Source organism: Lycorma delicatula, chromosome 8 (assembly GCF_047948215.1).
Source record: "Lycorma delicatula isolate Av1 chromosome 8, ASM4794821v1, whole genome shotgun sequence".
NCBI classification, from domain to species: Eukaryota; Metazoa; Arthropoda; class Insecta; order Hemiptera; family Fulgoridae; genus Lycorma; species Lycorma delicatula.
In genome coordinates, this window is record NC_134462.1 from 22,004,648 (window position 1) to 22,029,064 (window position 24,417).

At 40.3% G+C, this 24,417-nt stretch overlaps 1 protein-coding gene across 3 annotated transcripts in view; it reads left to right on the forward strand.

Annotated features, from left to right (window-relative positions):
* Taf1 (TATA-box binding protein associated factor 1) overlaps positions 1-24,417 on the forward strand; it is a 141,902-nt gene that overhangs the window by 13,491 nt on the left and 103,994 nt on the right. For all 3 annotated transcript variants that reach the window (XM_075372406.1, XM_075372405.1, XM_075372407.1), the window contains exon 2: positions 22,080-22,739. In XM_075372406.1, the coding sequence (XP_075228521.1) occupies positions 22,095-22,739 (645 nt within the window). In that variant the 5' untranslated portion in view covers positions 22,080-22,094. The remainder of the gene's footprint in view (positions 1-22,079; positions 22,740-24,417) is intronic.

The window sequence follows — 24,417 nt, forward strand, 5'->3', positions numbered from 1 at the left end:
TGTTGTTTGTGTAATATGTTTTTGTCCTGAAAAGGACAGTTTGGGAAAGACGGAGAGGTGACTAGTTGAAATAGATTTTTATATTGCCAGTCATCGCTTGTCTACACATCCCACATGGAAGGTTGTGTTGTATTAAATACCGTACACAATCTATGCAGAATGTGTGACCGCACGGTAGTATCGTTGCTCCTACACGTGCAATCAGACATATTTTACATCGCAGTGTACTGGTCAAATCTTCATCCCGTATAACACCTCGTTCTACTGCACATTTCATATTTCTTAATGCCTCACTAAGCGATTCTAAAAAGGGTACATCTGCACCCTTCACACTGGAGATACTGCGCACCAAGTTTCTAATACTGGTAACCACTCTTGCTTTAGCAAGTTCGAATGATGTCGATGTTCTCTCACCCATGTTCGTCTGATGTGCAGCTGTGTTGTGAAATGAATGTTGTAGTGAGCAGAGCGACAAATATATATACCTTATCAGTGCGACTGTTATGGACTGTACTTCCTTTTATTTCCCGCTTGTTATTTTAAATTTAAAAAAACGGCTACGTTTCCACACCACCCACGAGGTAGCAACCGTGGCGCGTTGAGATTTTTTTTTACATGAGTGAAATCTCTCCCCAATAGGCCTACTGTAAAACATACGAATCTTTTTGTATATTTTTTTTTGTATATGTTTGCAAGTGATTCAGTGCAAGCATAAATAATATTCCTGGCATAAAACCAAGATAGAAGGCAATAACTATAATTGAGATCTCTAACCAAAGAAGTTGATTCATCAACATCTTGCAGCAGACTGAGCTCTACAGCAGTACTCGACGTGGAACAACATGTTCAAACGAAAGCGGTACGTTTTCCTTGATGCAGTTTTGACAACGAGTTGAGTGGTGATGCACATCCATCCTTTCGTTACACCAACAACATTTTACACACAATTCGTTGAAGGAATAGTAATAACCGTTTTTTGCCAATTCCTCTTTGTTTTCCGCGTTTGTGTTCGCAAACGATCGCAATCGATCGGCTTCTCACCAGATCCAACGGCTTTTTACACATCTTCAACCACTCCATGTAGAAACAACCGGTTTGTAACGCACATTTTCCACTCTCCTTGTGCGTGTGGTACGGACAATTTACGATATAATTTGAATTCGGTTTCGGTGCGCCGTCCGGTATCTGACAAACATCGTTATGAAACCGTCGCAAAAATTCCACTTTCTCCAGCCCTTTGGTGTGTATTGTGGCAAACTGCGAACATAACGCCTTCATGATATCGTCGTTGTATACGACTTCGCAGTAATTCCAATCGATTTTGTGAAAATTCCTCTCCAACCATCCGGCCATCCGTTTGTATTTAGATGTCAACTCAGACTTTGGGTACGGTGATCGAAAGTGAAGAATCATATAGTTTCCATCACCGACAACAGCAAGTTCTTTAACTATAAATTCACCTCGTTTGCCGAGAAAGCCGTGATACTCGATAACTCCTTCCATGACGATCGCTCATCCGTGTATGAGGATGGCGATATGTAACCACCGACGATGTCTATGAAATCACAATGTTGGTGGGGGATATCCCTTCGTTCTCCTCCCCCTTACCCACCTTCTTTTTGTCCTTCTTGTTCTGCTTCTTATTAGTCTTGGTCTTTGTGATCGTGTGTTCAACTAAAGAAGGTTTATCATAAGATTTTTTACGCGGATTTCTCCTTTTGCGGATCTTCGTTGGTTTCGATTTAACCTCCTTCTCACTCGGTTTCGTAACTTCAGGATGGTGATCGATGTTATGCAAAGAATCATTCATGAATAGAAACGATTGAACGTCGTCTGGCGAATAAACACCACTTCCTTCCATGACGGATGCTCAACAACTACTGATTTGTGTACGCAGTCGGATTAAGCCTTTTTATACTTTCAAAGTAGAAGTGGTGGGGGTTACCCCCTCCACCTGTTCTTCTTCCTCGTTTAGAGGACCATCATAGTCAGCATCATCATGTGCATGTAACGTTATGTTAGGTAATGAGATATTGGTAGCGTTTACCTTTGGTAACACTGTTGTCTTCGCTGAAGGTAATGATGATTTTACATTCACTATGGTTTTCCTCTTCAATGCGGTTTTGTCGATAATTACCTTTGGTAACACTATTGCTTTTTCTGAAGGTGACGATGTAGTGTTGTTGCTAACTACGCCAGCAGACACGTTTTTTGAAGATGATGGTGATACTGTAGCGTTGTAGAAAATGGACAAAACCTCCACAGACGATGAATTACACCATACTAACGGTATGTTAACCGGCGATTGTGCAGAAAAAGTCACTCTACACCGTATCGGTTTCACCGTTGTACAAGATTCATGCGAAAAGTCGTCCAGTAACAGTGTTACGATTATTCCAACTGCAATACCCTTTTTAAATACACTAAATGTTATCAGCCATTTCGTAAACTGTCGCCACGTTGACAATATTTGCTTTTTACGTTCCTCTCCCCGTTCACCACCTAATTGATCGATCTCAAATTCCTCCCGCATTACATAAGTTTTTTCACTATTCCAGTGAGCGGAGTGTAGGTGACGATGCTATCATGTATAATGAGACAGTAGGCAGTCGTATTGGCTGGTATATTGTTTTTGGTATCGAAATCGATACGTACATCTACTGTTCCTGTTTTAAGCGATTCGTTCTGACGGGAACAGTCGATAACTATTAACGGTACACTGGACTTGAAATCCGCCAAACTGTAAGCGGGACATTCGTCCTCCGGTTTGTTATAATAGGCCGACCGAAAGCTGGCGAACATTTCATACATCATATTCACATCTCCCTGTAGATTGTCGTACGGATAGTACTGCTAATTCAAATACAGACGAACGTTTACCAACTCGCACATATCGAAGAGCGTCAATGATTTTGTAGCTTTATCCTTTCTGTCCGTCTATAAACGAATATCACGTATCTCGGTTTCTCCGTTTGCGCACATGTTTTTACCGTCCGTGAATGTATGTTTGTTTGTGGTAGAGCCGGATATTCGTGGATCTGCCATGTACGAAAAGCAATCGCTAACGGTCTATCTCGTTCTACGACCTTCAACAATTGCAATCGCATCGTATCGGCAACGTGAACATACGGAATTTTCCACGCTATCTTAGTCACTTTCAACTTGGAATCAGGTGCCTCTTTGGAAGACACTAATGCGTTCACATCGCTGGAAGATCTAAGCAAGACCAATTCTTGTTTGACGTTCAATATTATGTGTTTGTAGTCTTTTGGCGAAACCCATCAGCATACGCAGCGGTACGTAGAAACAAAATCTTCCAGTGGTTTCATCTAAGTCGAACTTATCCGTAGCGTTGAACTTCCACCCGAAATTTTCCAAAATATTTTCTTCGCTTTTACGCAACGAAAGAATATTCTTTATCGTTGTCGTTATTCCTAACTTTTGTACGCGACACATTTCCGCGCCGTTTATCTCGTATCGTATCTCCTCGAAGAGAAACGGTATCGCGTTGTTTGTTAAACACGATTCCGTTGCCTTTTTATCGCCTGCTTTAGTAGTTAACGCACCTTCGACCATCAAATAGCTTTAATGCGGTAACGTGTACACATCTTGTTGGTGTATCGGAATCCGGATTTCATCGTTGTTGTTGTAAGTCGACGAAGCGTACGGTAGATGGGTATGATATTCGTACTGTGTGATCGTGTTGTCGAACGAAAAACTTTCACCGACGTCCAACATATTCGCTCCTATCGCTGCCATTAGGATTCACCAAAACTGTAAAACCAAGTTTTCGAAGAAACAACACGTTACGCGATGTTAACGCTTTGGTGTTTGCACGTAGACTGATCGGTTTGCGTGACGTTTCGCTACTAGTACCAGCGCTATTGTATATTAACCCCATTTATTGGCTTTCCTTTTACTTCGTTTTCCTTTGTAAATGCAATCTCACCGTAACGGTTTCACCGCGAAATTTTATCGGTTTTCCGTCTTGATCGGTAAACTTTATGGCGATCTCGTCTAAGCTCTTCGTATTCACCGGTAGATAGATTATATTCTTCGGCGATTCGATTATTTTGAAACCAGGCGGTACGCTTAGCGTGAATTCGTGCAACACGTGTCCCTCTGATCCGTTCGTATAGGAGCCTCGTATAAGGTTGCATTCGACCCGTACGGTGTTCACGTTGTTAATGGCGACTGGCTTCGATGACTCGTGCCATATATTCGCCGTCAGATTAGTTTTCTCGAACCCCAACAACAGTGCCAAACTATCCGTTGATGTCAAATCGATCGCGGCACTGCATTTAAGTTCGCATTTTAACGTGTTGTTATTCGGACGCATAAGTAAATCTATTTTGCTTTTGTCTTTGAGTTCATCGCTAAAGCGTTTGGCGATATCATCCACTTCGTACGATCCGGTTGCTAGTGTCAGCTTAATCGGTTTTTGAGGTTTCTTTGGTACAACAGTAAGTGTGTTGTTGATTCCCTCTTCGACATTTGGAATCGAGTTGTATGTGGTTAAGTTTATCAACGCCAATTCCCATTCGCCATCAGACAAATCCAATGACGGAAAGAATGTAGCGTGTAAGACCGACGTATTTCCACTTATGCAGAACACGTTTACCTGTAGGCTGACGAATCACGACTGAGAAATTCAAGACATAAATGACCGCATATAACCGTGTTTATATTCTGTCTGGCGTTATAATTGAAATTTATAATCGAATCGAGTGGAAAATAACGCATCAATTCGTTAGGTGGACGCAGATTACCGAAACTATCGAAATAGTCCACCATCCGTCCACGTTTTCTATAACATACCCAGTGTGTTCCATGACCGGTACTGCGGTCAAGATTAACAATCGCAGTTTCGTTAGTCTTCGGTTGTGTGGGTAATGCGTCCAACATGAAGACCCCTCTAAAATCTGCTATATTTAGTCTTCTCGCGTACCACATTAGTTCTATGTTCGATAGAGGTCGCACTGGTATTCCCTTTATTGGAGACGACGACGACGACGACGTTTTTTTTACCGCCCATCCCCGATCCGGTCAAAGGGTAGGGCTTAAGATATAATCCCTGCCCTGCAGCGCCCGCTTTTTGTTTCATCATTTCGACAAGGCGTTTTATATTATTCCTTTTTGTTCGTCTTCGTGCTCTTCCACCGTCGAACTTTGCTTTTAATTTCATCGCGTTTGTAACCGCCAATGCCGTAGCTTTTTCCGCGATACTCGAATCCTTAGCTTTAACTCTTTCCCAAGCGCTATCGGCTAATTTACAATCTGCTGCCGCTCTTGTTTCGTTATCGCTGTACGTTGCGTATGCGATATCGTGTTCTTTACAAGCGGCGTCCAACTTGTTTACACCGGGATCGCCTCTCTTTAATCGTTTTTTTAAATTCGTTCCCGGTCCGCAGTACTGATATCCCGGAATATGTAACTCTATCGGTAGTAAATCGATCCCTTTATTTACAACCGTACCCACAACCTTTTTGACGCCTTTTAATGCTTTATCGCCAATATAAGATCCCAACGCTCCTGCAGCTCCTGCTGTTAGAGTTGTTAACAGTCCACCGCCTCGTTTAAGACTGGCTATTCGTTTAGATCTTCTCACCTTACCCTTTCGAACAGGAGAAGAACGTTTTGACCTCCTCACTCTTGCCATGTCGGACTAACAATGAGCTTGTTAACTACATTCCACCATCTTACATTGGATCCGTGTTCGGCAATCGTACCATATTTTTATTCACATCATCCGAGACCGGGGGACGTATCATATTTTTATTAACATCCTCATTCTTCAATGTCTTATCAGTGATCGGTGGACGCACCATATTTTTTGTCACATCCTCGTTCTCTATTGTATCTTTACTACTTAGATCTGTGTTTACAGAATCGCTTTGGTGAAGATTGTCAGCGGTTAGTACACTCATAAGCGTTTGTTGATTTAAGTTTCTGTTAGCGTTGTCGTTAATGTTTAATAGAAATTTGTAGAACCTAAATAGTGTGTCATCGATATATCCCTTAGTCGCAGTAATCAATTTTTGTATATGTAATTCCATATCGTCCACGTAGGACTTTGTTGCGACGTCCGTCTTTTCGACAGGATCACCGACTCTACATAATCGCTTATTTTCATAATTAATTGCGTTGTCATCATCTTTAAAACTCTTCGCTAAGAATACACGATTTAGATCGCTATGCATTACGTACTCTTCCACCAACGTTTTCTTCAATTGACCCCTCATTAGATCGACATATCCTTTAGTCGCGAGGTCAGTCAACTGAAAAGGTGCCTTGGCGTTTGTTATAACACTTTTTTGGATATCCACAACACCGTCTTTACTCGTAAAAATCCCATTTGTCACTTTGTCTACGTATGACTTTGTAGTGAGATCTGTGCTATTAATTGGTGCACCAGCATTTGCGATAACGCACGCTCTCGCGTTAATTGTCTCATTTTTACCGAAAAGGTTTTTCCGTAAATAGTCGACAGTTACGGCATCTGTTTTTACAATTGGATCGGCGATATCGCACAATCGCCTCTGAAAAGGAGAGTGCGTTGTTGTCCATCGGTGAAACCTTTGGTAAGTATTTATTATTCAACTCGCTTTGCTTTACGAACATTTTCTAAACGTGACCGATTGTTGCACCATCATCATCTTCAACAGGCGGTCCGACGTTGCACAAACGTCTTTTTTTGATATCGAAATCTCCATCGGCGGTTTTGTCAAACGTTTCGACGATCCGAGTTGGTGGTGGTTGGGCGGTTGCACTCCCAACCTGAGAACGACCGAACTTGTCGATACTCATCTTCAGACTGTCTAAAATAAAAAGTTCCCTGTACTACCCTCCTTTATGTATCCGCCTTCTTGTAGTTCTTCTATGATCGAAACTATTTCGTTATTATGACCGGTATGACCCGCACGTTTCGAAACCAATAAAAGTCGCCGTCTATCGCACAGTTCATTCGGATCGTCCCAGTAAACGTAATCCGGTCTAACCGTTTTCTTCGCTCTCATCAACAGACCCGATCCGGTTATTGGACTTTCGTCGTCATGACCGCTTTCCGACGGAAGGTGCGTACGAGGAAACAGTCTTTTGATAATATTCTTGTACTTTAACGATCGACTGGAAATTATGCGACCGGTATTTTGACTTTTATGCGCCTCAGTAGTTTCTTATATTTTCTTATAGTTATTTAAATCTTTGTTTGTATAATCTACAAGCTCATTCAAAAAAATCAATTGATATAAACCTTTGGAACCGCTATACGTTTTGTTGTCGATAACTATTTTATTTCCTTTGAACTGGAGTGGTTTTGTTCCGATCATCCATTGATCGTCAATGTTTTTAACTCCGTAGACGTTGTTTATTTTTTTACCTTTATCCGTTACGGTAAGATCCAAGAAATGTTTTGCACGAAACCCCATCGTTTTCGGTGTCGACGGGTCTACAGGTTTCACGAACTGTTTTTCCGACGTCGGTGTTTTAAAGAGTCTTCTCATAACTGTCGGTGTCTCTTCCACCACCTCCTCCTTTTCAACCACTCCATTTGCATTCTCTTCTTGTTCTTTTTTAACATCGTACTTTTGTTTAAACGATTGATTAAGTTCTCGGAGCGGTTCGACAATAGGCTTAAATTGCTTTTCAATAATTTGTTCCGATTCTGTTATTCCTTGCGTAATAGCGCGATGTTTTCGTTTAATCGAATCTCGTATTCTATCGATTTCCATTACCAACTTCGCAGACGACAATGATGACGACGAGGATGGCATATCGACCTCGTTCTTGTTCGACATCGTGGTTACGAATGATCGGAAAACAGTCGATCACATCACCATCTTAGTTCCACCGATGTAAAGAACACTGCATGTTTTTTGGTTCTGCGTAGGAAACGTATAACATCGATTAACGAAACATTCATTCTCACCGGACGACGATTGGTATTGCACAATTCGCGGTAATATTGTGTCACACCCTGATCGATAGACGGTATCATGAGTTTCGTGCTTGTGTCTTTAAAGACAACAGCCCTTTTTACATTTCCAACCCACAGCGGAATATCCACAACCGTTGAGTGATCGCGTTGTGGTACCTTTGTCAAGTACCGTGTGGAAAGTCGTCTGATCGGATGACGGTCACCTTCCGAATGTAAATGCAACAGATAGCTATTCAACAACCAAAATTCGTCCGGTTTCGCTCCTGCATATTCGCAACACTTTCGCAGCAGATCTTCGTTTTAGATTTCAAACAGTTCGCGTCGTTCGTTGTACTTCAATCCGAACGAATCGGCGTATAATCGCAACGTAGGTAGCGCTTCGTTTAGAAACTCGCCAGAAAAGAGCGCCTGCGCCCTGTTGTTCACGATGTCGAACAATAATCCTCCTCGTCTTATCGGTAATGTTTCCAGTACGTCGTCGGTAAATTGTACTCCGTAAGCCGTGTCCACAAAACATTTTCTACCGTATGATAACGCTAAGCGGTACAACGTTTTTGGCGACCTGATAGGAATAGTTCGTTCGTGATCACTCTACAGCATCTCGCTCCTTCTAGACGACTACCGTATTCCAACATGTGCATGTAAACGTTTGTGTAGTGCATAGATGCATGCCGGTTTCGAAGTTCCAATAAAGGCTTTTTGTACACGAGCGGAGAGGGTCTAAATCTTGAAATAAAGTTCCATCCGTGTCGAATTGTGGTGTTGAACATGTTTTTATCGTATATCACCAGTTCGATTGGCATCTCGTATTTGTCACATTCTTCTAAAAATTTTAATCATATACGCTTATTGAAAATCTTACCTTCGCTAGTAATCATCAACAGAACGACCAACGGATAGTCACGATTCATTCTTTTTACATGTCGCCAGCATCGTCGGTCTTTATTTTCACAGTAGTTCACTTTATGACAGACGTAGTTACCGCAAAACTTCTGACGGTCGCTAAAATATTTGGAACACAAGTTGTTTTGCGGTTTTTGTCTAAAACGTATGGCGTTAGCGTACGGTGTTCCGTCCTCGTAGGTGTGTATGCTTGCCATTGTTACCGACTATCAACTGATCTTTTACAAAAACATCGAAGCCTACTCTATATCGTCCACCATCGATATCGCTCTCCTTATCCACAACCAAAAATCCATGAGGTTTTCTCCATGCAACACCACACAGACTTTTAAACCGATCGAATTTCATATCGGTATTTACATAATCTTGATATATGTGACGTAAGTTGAGATTGTCTTGTTTGAATATAAGAAGGAGATTTGCGTTGTCCCGTACAAGGTGCTTCCCGGCACTGGAATATGTCTGAGTCAAATAAAAGCTATCGATGTTGTTGTGTCGTCCCATCGCAAAGTACTTGCGAATATTATGTTGCTTTTCGCAAGCTACATCGTCGAAAATCATTATCGAGTTCGGTTCCGCTTCGTCGGGTGCCATCACATGATCGTTTTCTGAGTATGCAAAAAAGCCGATCTCCGGGACACCAGTCATGACTTGTTCTAGAAACTTATATTTCGGTTGGTACAGCGATTTAGAAAACACGTAAATATTTCTGAATCGTAAACCGTCCGGTGAGAACAGCAAGTTGAATAGGACATTTGTTTTTCCGCAATTAGACGGTCCGCAGATAATACATCTGATTGTATTCGTTAGAAGAGGTGAATGACGAGACCTTTTTCCCTCTCCACACCCGGCTCCTGTATAATCGTCGAAGTTTTCTAGCGTAATATTACCGACCTGTTGACGTTCCAACTTCATGTTTATGACTGATCGATTCACTACACCAAATCCGCCCTATGTATCCAACTGTTGTGTTTTCCATCGAACCCTTGCCACTTTACAAATAGCCTATCGCCTTTTTTTCGTAAGACTTTCTCGACTAAATACACATTATTTGTAACGTTAGTTTTAGTGAGCTCTTCAGCGTAAAATTTACCTTTCACCACCTCACCGTGAACATCGATCAACGTGTAAGTACACGGACGCATATTATCATGTACCTTATGTACGATAAATATTTCATTCGTCCAATTCGGTAGATATCCTTTGGCGAATGTCTTTTTAAATTTGCTTATACGCACTCGATCGCCGACATTGTATTTCGGTAAAGTAGGTTTTCGATAGAGTACCGTATTTAACCGCTGTAAAACAGCGGCTTGGTTTCGCTTATTTACATCTTTCGGTTTCATTCCGATAGTGCGGTGACTGGAGTTGTATTTTGCGATCAATTTCGGTAGTAATTCTAACCAACTGTAGGTTCCTTGTTCGGTCAATTTTCTCCACATCATCGTTTTCAGTGTTCGATTAAATCGTTCGACTATCGACGCTTTTTTATCCGAATGTGTGGAATAGTGTTTTATATTGTACGACTGTAATAGTCGTTTAACCGACGGATTGTAGAACTCTTTACCCAAATCGGTTTGAAAATGTCGCATCTTGTGTTTATCCAATATGGGTTTGAGGGCTTTAGCGATCTCCGTACCGGTTTTGGTTTTAATCGGTACGGCAAATGCTAGTTTAGAAAAACAATTTATCATCGTCAGTATGTAACGATAACCTTTGTTCGATTTAGCATACGGTATCATCTCAACAAGGTCAGCTTGATTTAGGTCTGAAATACCTTTAAGTTCATCGCGTCTTGTGGGGTAGTTTCGACGCGCCTGTCGATGGAGCTCTTTAGCTATTGACGCCTTGACGTTCATTGTTGTACTGACCGTATTTCGTGTGTGTGTGTTTGGATAGGAATAGGAAGAAAAAAAAGGATCTTTATTTCTTTATTCTTTTTTTTTACCCGCTTCACCACTATCCCGGCCTTGGCACCGGCCGTATCGATAACAATGATAAATCATTAACCGATCTGCACATGTGCAGATCGGTTAAAGATTTAATGTGTGATCGATTCGGGGGGTTTAGGGTGGTCCTGAAAAGGACCGTTTTACATAAAGTGTCGTTTTACATTTTAAACGGTTACCGAAAAAACCGACAAGATGTCATACGCTGTGTATGTTCCACATACGGATTGTCTGTCTCTTCCCAATTCCATGCATAGCTAGGATCAGAGGGGAAAGTAACGGATTGTCCATATGTGGCCATAACGGCGTATAAATCTTTTTGTTGCCGTTTCTAGTAACCCTGTAACATGTATGGACTCTATCATAAAAAGAACGTTCCATTATGATTGAGTGTTAACGCAAGAATGAATAAAGTTTCGAATAATATTTTTTATCTCTTATAAAATTAACTTGTTTTATTTGCCAATTATTTTTTATCTGAATGCAAGTTCCGAAAATAAAATTTATACAAAGAGTTGACTTTATAACCGCAATTAAATTATCGTATGCAATTTATTTTATTTTCCAATTATTTTTTATGTGAATGCAACTTCCGCTGATAAGTTATATAGAATTTAATTCATTTAATAATTATTTCTTTAAATTTAGTTTATTTTTATAATTTTATTTATTGTTATATGCAATAATTATTTCTTTATTATGAAATGCATTACGTCTCTCTCTCTCTCTTGATGATAATAATTATATTTATTTGTTATAAGAAGTTTTATCAAAACCGCATAGTTGTTATCGCTCACACTGCAGTTAAAATTGTATTTTAATAAAATTAATTGGTAACCGCGTACTTGTTATCGCTGACACTGCAATTAAAAACAGTACATAAACTAAATTGATAAGATTGCAGTTTACTTAATATTTCTTTTTGTATATATATATCATTCTGCATTCAACGTTTCAAATGTCATCATTACGTATTCAACAAGTATTCACAATGACATATTATACAGTTCAACACGAGATTGATGAATTAATGATCGCTTTTCGGGACCTAATGGAGATAAAGGACCGAATACTCAGAAATATGTATGACCACTCCGAGGTCGAACACGCGGCGACTGATTTATCAAATGCTATATTGAGGGCAAGAAGACGGGCAATGCTTTTAGCCGCTCGTTTTGATGCATCGCCTCCACCGTCATCACCATCTAACCATCATCAACAAGAGGTTGCAGAATCCGATGGGTCCGCGACCGATTTCAATCCCAACACCGACGACGATGACAACAACAATAACAACAATGATGATCAACCACCGGAAAACGAATTACACATTATTCAGGAAATTGTCGATGTTGAAAGTGATAACAATGAACATAGTACCAATCACCGTGTTCAACGCGGTCATCAATGTCGTCGTCGGGAGGTCACAGACGTGGATAGTAGTTCAACACCACGACCATGACGACCTCATTGTAGTACTCTAAACAGAGTTCTGCAACAGGTCCCAACGCTAATTCAAGCCAGTCGGATGAGGTCGATGATGGTAACCCGACAACCGACAGATGTCCGATCTCTTTAACAGAATCGGTTACTGTTGAGTTGTCGGGTTGCGGTCATCGATACTGCGAGGACTGTGTGAGGAAATTATGGAGATACAGCAGAAATTGTCCCGTCTGTCGACGAGATATGTTGGGATACCATCGCATGAGAGAGGGAGACGACGACAGTAATTGATGTAAGTAATTCTAATTTTTTTTACATTTCATATTTCATATTTTTTTACATTAAATTTTTTTTTGAAAAAAGTTATTTATGTAATTAGATATATACTTTGTCCTATTTTTTTATAAATAATTTTTTTCACTTAAAATAAAAGAAAGGCAATATATAGCCGCATGATAAAATAATATTAAAAATAGTCATGATCGTGGTCTATGTGGTCTTCGGTTCTCTGGCTTCTTTGTATGTAGTCATGACCATGGGCTATGAGGACATCGTTTTCGATTCTTGGTCTCTTTCGGGAAGTGTTGTCATTGGCGGGTCCTTTTCTTTTTTTTATGCTATAATGACCGTAAGGAATAGTTTCGATTTTGTTTTCTAATATGTAACGTTTGTCGTCATACGGTGAAAGCGATTTCTTTGACTTGTTAATAGAAAATATATTGTGCAAAGTGCTTATGATTCCGTACGCGCTTGTATACGTTACGGAATCATTAAAAATACTTTTTGTACAGATCGTGTCTAAGATCCTTTGCAATGGATACTCTAGGAATACCCTTTGCAACGTTCTTCTTGTCGAAATCGAGAATGCTATACATCTTAGCACGAAGTCCGACAGATTCACGAATAGCTTTTCCATTCATCTCGTCTTTGAATTTACCAAGTCGTTTCTTATTAGTATTACTAAAACATGTGTGATCGCGAGGGTAATCTGAAGTATCGAACCGATCGATATCGTGAAGAATATCGTTGTAAACGTTATCGGTCACGATATGATACATCAGACTGTTCGTATCGTTCATTAGAACATTTATATTATGACCGTACTTTTCTATTATGTAGTCATAGTGGAATTCGTACATGATCATTTTGCTAATGTCCAGTACGGTAAATCCGATGCAGATCGGACGATTGAGAAATATCTCAGTTTTCTTCAGACTTACCCCAACGACATCCGTGTTATAGATGTACCAAGCCTTAAGTCTCGGTTTTGCAATCACCTTATCTAATTTACGTTCGTTAGTAACCAGTTGGAAGTCTATTCTGTTTCGTACGTTTTCCAAGGACTTGCCGTACACCGCGTTGTTCATCAACTTAAAAAAGTCCTTTTCAAAACTGTTTCGTGCTTGTGCACTCTTTTCAGTATTGAAGTCGATGTACGGTTTCAACCAAGGCGATTGGGAGAATTCCAGAACTCTGTGAACGTTTTTCACTTTCAGTCCTAGTCGAGTATACAACTTTAGGTTTCTGTAATATAAAACGTATTTTTGTTTGTCGTACAATGTTGTCATTAATTTCTTTACGGGACATCTCTTTATGTCCTTCAAATAGGGGGACAACATATCATCGGTTGGTACTAACCGTTCTGGTGCGAGAGGGTAATCCTTGTGACGATCGTGCAATTCTTGTGGATACTCAAGATCCACTTCCAAGATGTAGCCCTTTTCGCCACGATCGTCAACGCTGTTAATATCGAGATTATCAATCTCTTCAGTACTCAACCACCTAAAATTAGCGTGTGGTAAGCGCTCAATAATGGTTGTTCCGTAAAGGTTGTTGCAATCGTAATATTGAACCCAGGATGTGGGTTCGGATGGGTCATACTGATCTGGAATGTTTGGATTGTTCGCCTTGGCGTGTCTGGTTGAAATCATGGCTACACCGCCTCGTGTACCTTTTTCGACAAACAGATGCATATCTATGTCGGTCAACAGTTCCAATTTTTGTTGGGTAAATTTTAACATGGCATTCCACGTGAAATGGGGGGTGGAGTAAAAGTAACAGGGGTCCAAACCGTAATATTGCATAGACGTACTTCGGAAATTTTCAAAGACGTCTACCAACAATAATACGTCGCTAAGAAGATAAAGATCGTGGTAATCGCCTAACGTATTGCAGTCAAACGATTCCCACACGTTTTGAGCGTGGACGTAATCATCGTCCGTTATGTTCTCTCTTCTTAGCGTACTGTAAAATGCCGTCTGCGGTGGAAGTTGGGTTTCGAAAAACTTGTTTATATGGGTCATGTACTCGTACGGGTAAACGCCTTTACGGATTAAACAATCTCTTTTCTCGGGTAGTGGGTAACAGTTTGTGAGACGTTTAAATACGGTGTCTTTGTCCTGACAATCTTTTACTAGATTTCCACAAGTTTTTCGAGCGACGACGAAAGAAATTGTAAAGAGTCCAAGAAACTAAACGGACCGACGGACAGTGACTGTAATTGCTCGGACGTGTTGGCGATACAGTTTATTTTTACATCATCCTTATATTTTCCCAAAGCTTGAACTATATGATGGCTATCGTAACCGCGGAGGTTATGAAAAAATACTGGAATATGCTCGGTGCGCTTACAATTTAAATTGCACTCGTTATGACATGCACCGAGAAACCGCCCTGTGGTATGCGAGTGATGACGTACACGGTCATCGGTCAACTCACAATGACAAAGAAAACATTCGGTAGCCCTTTGAAATGTTTCAGTGTCTTCGGGAGTCATCACCACCGGTTTTTCGGTAATCACAATTTTGTGCAATCTATCGGCTTGACCGAGAAATTCATCCAGCATCTTTTCAACGATATTTTCACCATCGGTTCTCGCTCGGTAGATTACAGGACTTTCACAAATCTCCCCTTTCTCGTCGACGATTACATAGGCGTACCCGGACGGAAGATGATGGGCTACCTTATCGGTAAAACTAGTGTTTGGTTTAGGGGTGGCAGTGTCCATCGGATGTACAAATGATTCAAAGTCTGCATACACCGTATACGGAACGCGTAGTGTGGACGAGTAGTCCCTAAACTTCATCACACATTCCTTTTCTTTAGCGGGATCGGGTACTCTTATCCATTGTGCACCGTGTCGCTTACACTCGATCAAATGTTGGTTTAGGTTTTGTGTAGCGACAAGTGGGTCTGATGAACTGAAACGGTGGAGACAATACGGACAATATTGACTGCTGCATCGACTCTTTGTTAGACCCGAAAGGAGACGAGATAGCCCGTTCATACCAGGTTTGGTATTTATAAGGCAATAATGGAATTTATCTCTTGTCTCCCCTGCAAGCAGCAATAGGTGTATGCAGTGGGTACGATCGCGGTTTTCGGTAACACGCACCGGGTACACGCGATCGTTATCTTCCTCATAGCCGTAGACATTGATGCTTATTGTGGGGTTCAACACCTCGAAGCGATCAATATCTTTTACCTTTACTGGATATGATATCCGGTTCATGTTAATTTCATGTTCAAAGCGTGCATACCAACTCTGACGATAGTTACGACCTTGTTGGTCATGCAGGCATGGTAGTACGGACCATAGGAAACATTTTTCATCATGCGGATTTTTTACATTAATTATTGCCTCTCTTTTTACAAGTTTGCTGGGTGTTTTTATAAATGAACTAGAGGCGCCGTATAACGGACGGTAACGGATAATGTTTAAATCAATATAAATTATTTTACTCATTACCCACCCGCTGCCGTTGTTGATGAATTTGGTTAGTGTCTCTATAATCTTCTCCAGAGATTCTATCCACGATTCTTCAACAACGTCGGTGTTATCGTCCAAATTTATCACCGTTCTAGTTTTTCCATGCAAGTACAAATTGGTGAATGTTGTTTCTACTCCGTCTTCGAGATGTGTCTGTTTCATCAACTCAACATTTACAGCAACGTACCTGTAGATACAGAATAATTTTAGTACATATTGACTACTTTTTTAAAGATAAAAACAGTACATTTACAAAAAAATATTAACGTTTTTTTAATTACCATTTTATGTTGCCATCAAAGCGTCTGCCTTCTTCCTTCAAACTATTCAGGATGTTGGTCTGATACCGCAAAAGGGTTGAATGAAGGTATACTTCCTCAAAGTGAGACAGGTCCCATCGAAGACGGATGACGTTGTTATTTATTGCATGGATAACTACCGGTGATACCATTTCTATTTTTTGTAATATCTGAAACAAATTTAAATAACATATATCGTAACATTGTTTTTTTGTGTGTTTCAGTGAATAACAGAAGAAGAAGAAATTTTTTTCATTATATATATTATTTATTTTAATTGTTTAAAAGTATTTTTTATTGTAGTTATTTTTTTACATTTATAATCTATTTTTTTATTGTATTTTTTTTTAAAATTTAATTAAATAATTTATTTGATTTGATTGAAAGTTATTTGATAATACCATACTGTCCCATTAGTATTTATTTTTTAAATTTATATCGTATTCTTTTAATTGTATTTTTTTAAATTTAATTTAAGGAAAACTTACCTTGCTAATTAAGATGAAAATATAATGATCTCTCTGCGATCGATGTATTCACTTTCAACAACAGATTGCGAATGATGAAATCAAATGATCTCTCTGCGATCGATGTATTCACTTTCAATAACAGATTGCGAATGATGAAATCACACAAATGTTTTCACTTATATACAAACACAACTGGATTTAGCCGGTTACAACTCAAGACACTTTTGTATTAGTGACCCGATAATTATAAAAAAAAATTCTTTATCGCATCCGCCCTTATTAGAGACGACGATCCGGTTCGCACGTACGCACTAACGGCTAGTGCGCATGCGCCGATTCGAATTCCAACGCTGCGATTGGTCAACCGGACAACTTTAGACCACGTCGGTCCCACAATTCTTCAGTCGAGCGCCGCATCTCGCACGGTAAAAACATCTGCGTCAATCCGCTGACGCACGCACGCAAACACACGCGCAGCAGACACCGCCGCCACCGCCTCCCGGTGCACGATCCACGACGAGAACCTCTCTCCTTCGCGGTAACGCCTCCCGACGCCATCGCCTGGACGACCAGGATCATCCTCGTGGTACATCTAATTTTTTTTTTATTCACTTGTGTGTATATATGTATGTGTGTGTGTGTGTGTGTGTGTGTGTGTGTGTACAGACTCATGTGACGTTAAAATTCACAGCTTACGTAGAACATTTTTCACTCATTACATCAGGGAGTCATCGCAGCCGATTGGTTTAAGGCGTCAGTCGGTCGCGTCCCGTCATGACCGGGTTCGAATCCTCTAGCCGACAGAATTTTTTTTCACTTTAAATATTATTTATTTAATTCAAACCAACCGCCACACAACAGTGCTACCAACCTTTGAAATATTACTTCAATATATAACATTGCCAACACAAATTAAATCAAGTTGGCAACACTGACGGACTCTCGACACAAAATAAATCAAGTAGGCAACATTGACGGGGCACCGGCGCCAATGACGTCACAATCCAAGATGGCCGACCACCGCCATCTTGAATTAGTGACGTCAGAAGTGACGTTTCCAAGATGGCGGACGGCCGCCATTTTGGAATGACGTCACTTCCTGACGCCGTACCCCTATTTCCGTACTACTACTTTGGAAACAAACGTGTATCCAACCTTGATCTGCAGCGGAGGTAGGGGGCGTCTGCCGGCCATACATACAAATGATGTTTCGTCTGAAGATATAGAAAGTCCTCTACTCTATAGCCAACACTACTGTTCTAATAGCCTCGTTGGCAATTGCAACTACCTCGTTTCCGTCTTTCGCCGAAACTACGAGTGTAAGGTCATCTGCAAGGGCTACTGACATGACTCCCGCTGGGTATTGTAATCGAAGTACACCATCAAACCCTATGTTCCACAATGTTGGGCTAATTACCGATCCCTGTGGCACCCTACACATAACTGGGAATCGGAGTTGGGTGTCCGTGCATTTGTACGTCAGATGCCTATCCTCGAATCACCGTTGAATAAGTCTCCGTATTTCACTGTCGATCCGCTTCTCCCGCAGGGCCTCAAACACGGCTCCCCATCGTATCATATTGAACGCATTTCTGATATCAAGAACGCCGCCTCTGTAACTAGACAATATACCGCATCGGGGGCTGATCTCTTACGGAAGCCGTATTGATTCTCGGAGAATCTTCCGTGAAGGTCGATGTCATTTTTCAGTCTTGCGTCAATCAGTTTTTCTAGTAATTTGCACGGGTTAGTCAAGCAAATCGGCTGGTAACCGTTGGCGAGTTGACGATCCGGCTTCCGCAGTAAAATCAAGCGGGATACCTTCCATTCCCGCGGGATATGATCGGACCATTCATGATGTTGAGAAGTTCTCCCGGGGGTTTCTCCACTAAAATGCGCACAACCTCTGTGGGAATTCTATCTGATCCCGGGCTTGTTCGTGGCTTCAATTTCTTACTAGCCAACAGCAATTCCTCCATGCGGAATAGAGAAGAGGTATCAATTACTATCTTTTTTCTCGGAGGGTCGTCGTCACTCGGGAATAATTCCCGCACAGTCTCCTCAACTTGTTGTTCTGTAAGGACTGGAGCTCTCTTCCCAAGTTTGCCCGCCACAATCCGAAATCCCTTGCCCCAAGGATCTGGGTCGACAAAGGTCTCTCCAGCATTTGTTCTTGGCCTCTTTAATTTCTGCCTTGTACGCCGCTATTTTCACCATGAAATTACGTCGGGCTAGGAGCTGAGCGTCCTCTGAGCCCCTCCTCATAGTCCGCTGGAAGGATCGTCTAGCTGCCCTTGTTTCTCGTCTGAGACGGGAGATCCTATCTTTCTACCAGTAGGCATGACGAGAGGGGTTGCAGTTGATAAATACACCTGCTGCCGGGCATGCCCTCTGAATAACCGCCACCAGTTCCACATGCGACAGGGTATTAGTAAGTCGAGCTTGGATAATTTCCCCAAACCGAATGTATCCCCCCGCCTGGAGATGATCTTTCTGTCTGTCCTTAACACTCCCATGGAGAACTGAATTGCGAATTCGAGAATAGATGATCAGGCATCGATTATGCGTCCAAAACTTCCCAGGTTTTAAAGTCGCGTACCCTGTTACCCGTCACAAAAGTCAGGTCTATGGTGGAAGAAGAACATGACCTTCTCATAAACGTTGTAACTTACTCGTTCCAACCATACCAGCCCAATAGCCGCCGTTCTCTCCCTGAGATGTCGGCCCCTGATGTCAGTGACAGACCCAGCAAAATCAGTTGCTTTCGCATTAAAATCTCCGGCAACTACCAGAATTTCGGCTCGATGGCGGTGGAGCTTCATGAACATACCATCCAGAAACGACAGAAATCCTTTGGTACCAGTATTCAGGAAGCAGTAACAGGAAAAAACTGTTAGAACTCCTGTGTTCGCTCATACAAAGCCTTTTCCTGAGCCAATGGCCACTACCGGTACGCCAGTCTTAACAAAACCAATCGCTGCAGTTGATAAGGTGTCCCAACAGCCATATAGAGCCTGCAATAACCGAGGCTGGTGGCTCGAAAAGAAGAACAACTTCAGTGGAATGTTGGAGGGCCACCTCCCAACAAACATCGAGCGAGCGCCTACTTCTGCCTATGTTCAGCTGCAAGAATCAATTTTCGTGCTGTACAATCGTCCATCATGTGGCCCCCCGAACTACAAATCGCACAACTTCTTGGGCAGGTACACTGGGTCCTTTTGTACTCTTCCTGGCTACAGTTGAAACACAAATTGGTGCGGTCTGGTACTTTAATTGGTGCAGGCCCAAGACATCTAAAGCACTTCTCCTCCGGGTCACGTACCCGGACTCTACCATGCACCCACCCGATCCTTACTTGTCATGCTACTAGTTGCTTGGCCATACCATACCTCTATGTCCGCCCCGATCGCTTCCTTAGTGCTGTTGCAACCTCAGCCTCGGTCACATCATTTTCAGTATCAGAAATGTGCACTAACGAGCCCCTGTTGTCCTTCGATTTTAGGTCAATCTTCAAATCTGATGCATTATCTCGAATTACCCTCATCAAGGCAGCAGCCTTCTCCGCACCTCTCCCTCTAATGCACAACCCTCCGCCATTGCTTTGTCTTACGGGTTGGATGTCTTCAACTTCTTGGCCCACTACTGATTGTTTAACTGTTTTTTCTAAATTGGCGTACAATTGCCCAGAGGCCCGCACAACCACTGTGCCACTCTCCACTTCATCCGGGGTAGAACGCCGAGTAGATGGAGTCACTGTATCCCGTTTCCCAGTGGTGCCTCCAAGTTCTACCACCTTGACTCCAAATAAATACAGGACTAACTGTTCCACACATCGTCCAAACTCGTTGCGTGGCAAGATGAATGTAGCCGTAGATGTTTCTTGTTCAATGCCTCTTAGGGCTCTCAATATCATCTGTAGAAATGCAACTTCCCTGACCTCGGAGTTAAAGAAAACAGTAAAGCGCCATGAGGGCAGTTTAGTCATATCTCGCTCAAGAAACCTGGAACTATCTTCCAAACGTCTCCAGCAGCGACACCGCAATACATCCCCTGACCACCACTGGATTTAACTGAAGCTAGATCAACGAATTGGCACACATCTGCCTCCACAGCCTAGCCTTCCATGATGTGTTTCACTCATGCCATCACACTGCTTGGCCAGTTTCTGCTCACTGTCTCAATTAACTAAGAGAGCAGGGCCCTCTAAGAGAGCAGGGAAGATTGCAGGGCCCTCTAATGCTGGACACTCCTTGCTTCATGGTGTCGTGTGGCCTCGATCAGCTGCCCTGGTTAAACGAGCTCTGGACTCCCTGTCAGATTCCATGGAACCTCCTCCAATCGCCTGTTGCTTCCATTTGTGACCTTTCAATGGTGGAGAGCATGATGTAGGGTGTTTATTACTCTGTTTGATTTTTTCTACAAAATAATTTTCCTTTTTGATTTCACTAGAGGCAGGGACGTTTCCTGAAACGTCATCCTCCGAGGAGTAGACTGAGGGCGAGTAGCTACATGATGTGCTGGTCCTCTCAGATCATAATCGACCCCTAACGGCTCTTTCCTGTTCCACCTTACGACCTCCACCTGCTTTGGTCTCCTCCGTCGCTGATATTGATGTATGACCTCTCAGCAGTGTGGGAGAGCAAGTATCTTGTGTCTCAGTCCCTCTCCTGGGTTCCGGAGACAAGGGTGAGTATTCTCAATCACATGTCTCCTTCCCCACTTTCTCCCATGGAGGTGTGCGTGCCACACGTTTTAACAATCACTCCCCGTCTGGTGCTCCATAAAGTATCACAAGAAGCCTTCCTTGTTGTTCTTCCCAACCGAGTGGCAAATCCCTCTCGTGAGTGCGATGAAAAGTCCTGTGGGTTACCTGACTGACATTTTAAAGTAAATTTAATTAAATCCAGTTAAAATCCAATTCAATGATATATACATTCAATAATGAAACATGAGATACCTCAAAATTTGATAACATGGCATTTTTCACTCGCTTAGAAATTCATTTTTCATTAATTATTTAAATAAATGAATATTTAAATTATTAAAAAAATAATGTTTCTGGGCTTCAGCCTGTTGATGTGTGTGGATAAACAGATATATTGTTTCTGACCAAAACAATTTTTTATAAAGTATTATATATGTAAGTGAAAACTTTGGAAATGCTATGAAGATTTTAGTTATCTGCATGACATTACAAAGTTTCACTTTATAATGAATTTTCTACCAGAATGAGACAGTATGTAAATCCACATAAAAGTGTGATCTATGTAAAAGAAAATATTAACACATTTCTTATTTATTTTTTTTTAGATTAAATGAAAAATAATGGCTGATGAAGAGGAAGGGAAAGAATCTTGTAAATATTTAGCCAATATTTTATTTGGAAATATTGATGAATCTGGAGAGTTGGTAAATGATGATATTTTAGATAGTGAATCGAAAAGAAGTTTAGTTTCCTTAGAAAGATTAGGTTTGAATTCATTAATAAATGAACTATTAGATGAATCAGAATGTAAAAATAATCAGTCGAACAATTTAGGTACTATTGAGAATGGTGATATAAATATAAAACAAGAAAATAATGAAGACGATGATGATGATGATGATGATGACGATGATGATGATGATGAAGATGATGAAGGATATGCTATTAAATCACCATCGGCTATTGATTATTCTGATATTAATGAACTGGCTGATGAATTTCAAGAACAATCTGCTATTAAAAGAGAGGATGATACTACCGATTATGATGCTGATGATGAAGGACCAACTTCTTTTAAAAATGATTCTCAGCTTATGCCTCCACCACCTCCATTGAGCGATAAAGATAATGGTAATATTAACAATTATGTATCTGAAGAGGAGATGAGAAAACGTAAATTAGAGACTCCTTTAGCTGCAATGTTACCATCAAAATATGCTGATGTTGATGTTCGTGAATTATTTCCTGACTTTCGTGTTGATAAGGTAATGACAAAAATAAGTAATTTTAAATTTATATGTGTATTATACTTCTGATTATGAGATGTTTAAGAAAGCTCATTATTAGAGTACTGTAGTTAATATTCAATTCTAGCTGTAGCCCTAGTGTTCATCAGCTTGAATGAATGTACAACCTAACCATGTTTAAATGTAGCAGCCCACTTTTTTACCATTGAAAATGAAGAAGAAGATTTAATCTAACCGTAAAGTGTAATCTAACTTTTTGTGTGTCCAGTAGGCTAAAATCTTTTAAAGCTCTTATTGTATAAGAGCTTAAACTTCAAATTTTAGAAACTGTCAAAACTTGTTTCGTTTACTTAATCGCTATAAAAGAGCAACTAAACACTTGCTTCTGAAACTTTGCAGCATACAAACAAAAAAAAGATCATACTTGATAAATACCACAGCCGTCATACTTTACCCAACTTTGTGCGGGCTGAGAACTTTCTGAACCACCGTGGCATTTCTAAATCAGCATGATAAACTTTCATAAGGAAGATATATATATAAAGTACTTATTAATTAACTTTAAATACTCTTTAGGTGATAGTTTTTTTTTTTCAAAATGGCAACTTAATCCCTTTAGCATGGTATTACAGATGGCATTGATTTTGAATCGGTATGAAATATATGTATGTTCAAAGTAAGATCCAGCTCGTAACTGGAGATTGCTCTTTCTAGCAAATTTCCTAATGAAACTAAAGTAAGTTCAGTACAACGTGGGTGCAGAAAAAAAGAAATTTATAGAAATGCATAAATTAGAGTAGCCAATTGGCGGTTTAAATAATATCATACAGGTAGGAAACAGTGTGTAGAAATAAGTCGAGATGTTGAAGTAGGTAGAAATCATTGGTCCCAGTTAGTTAACTGCTGTTTCAATACTAGATGCAGTTTTATTTTTAATTTATTACAGAAGATAATAACTCTAGGATTAAGACAAAAGTTAGAATACACAAAGCAAAATTTGAAGGAATAGAATATAACAAATGTGCTAAAATTTAGAGTTAATATTTAATTAAGGTAATAATAAAGTGTACAAAACCATTCAAGTCTGTACTAATGATTTCAAAAATTAATTTAAATATTAATAAATATTTACAAATATTAGCAAGCATTTACAATATTAATACAATGAAGTTGTTTACAGATTTACAGTAAATTTTCAGCCACTTAAAAATAGAAAAATAATAAATGTAATATTTAAAATCATAATTTCCGTATTTAATCCCTTCTGTTACTGCATGCAAAGGGCGAAAAGCTTTCAACCATATGCACAAGTTTTTACAATCTATTATTTCTGTAGTTGCTCAGTTATCCTTCAACTATAAAATGCTTCCAAAGTAGTACATCAGTGCAGGAATGCTTGGAACACTTAGTTATTAAATTCAAAACAAGAGTGAGTAATTACTTTCTAACTTGCTGTTTAAAACATTTATATTATTACTACATTTTATAGAAGAAGATAAAGCATTCGAACAATTCTGGTCCTAAAAGTATATATATATATATATATATATATATATACTTTTTTTTTTTTTAAAGTGATGAATTAGGCTTTGTAAATGGATATATCCAGTAAGGACTCTTCCTCCATCATCATCAGTTGCCCCCAAATTACCAGTTATTAAGAAAAATAGAAGTAAAACCTTAAATAAATATATAT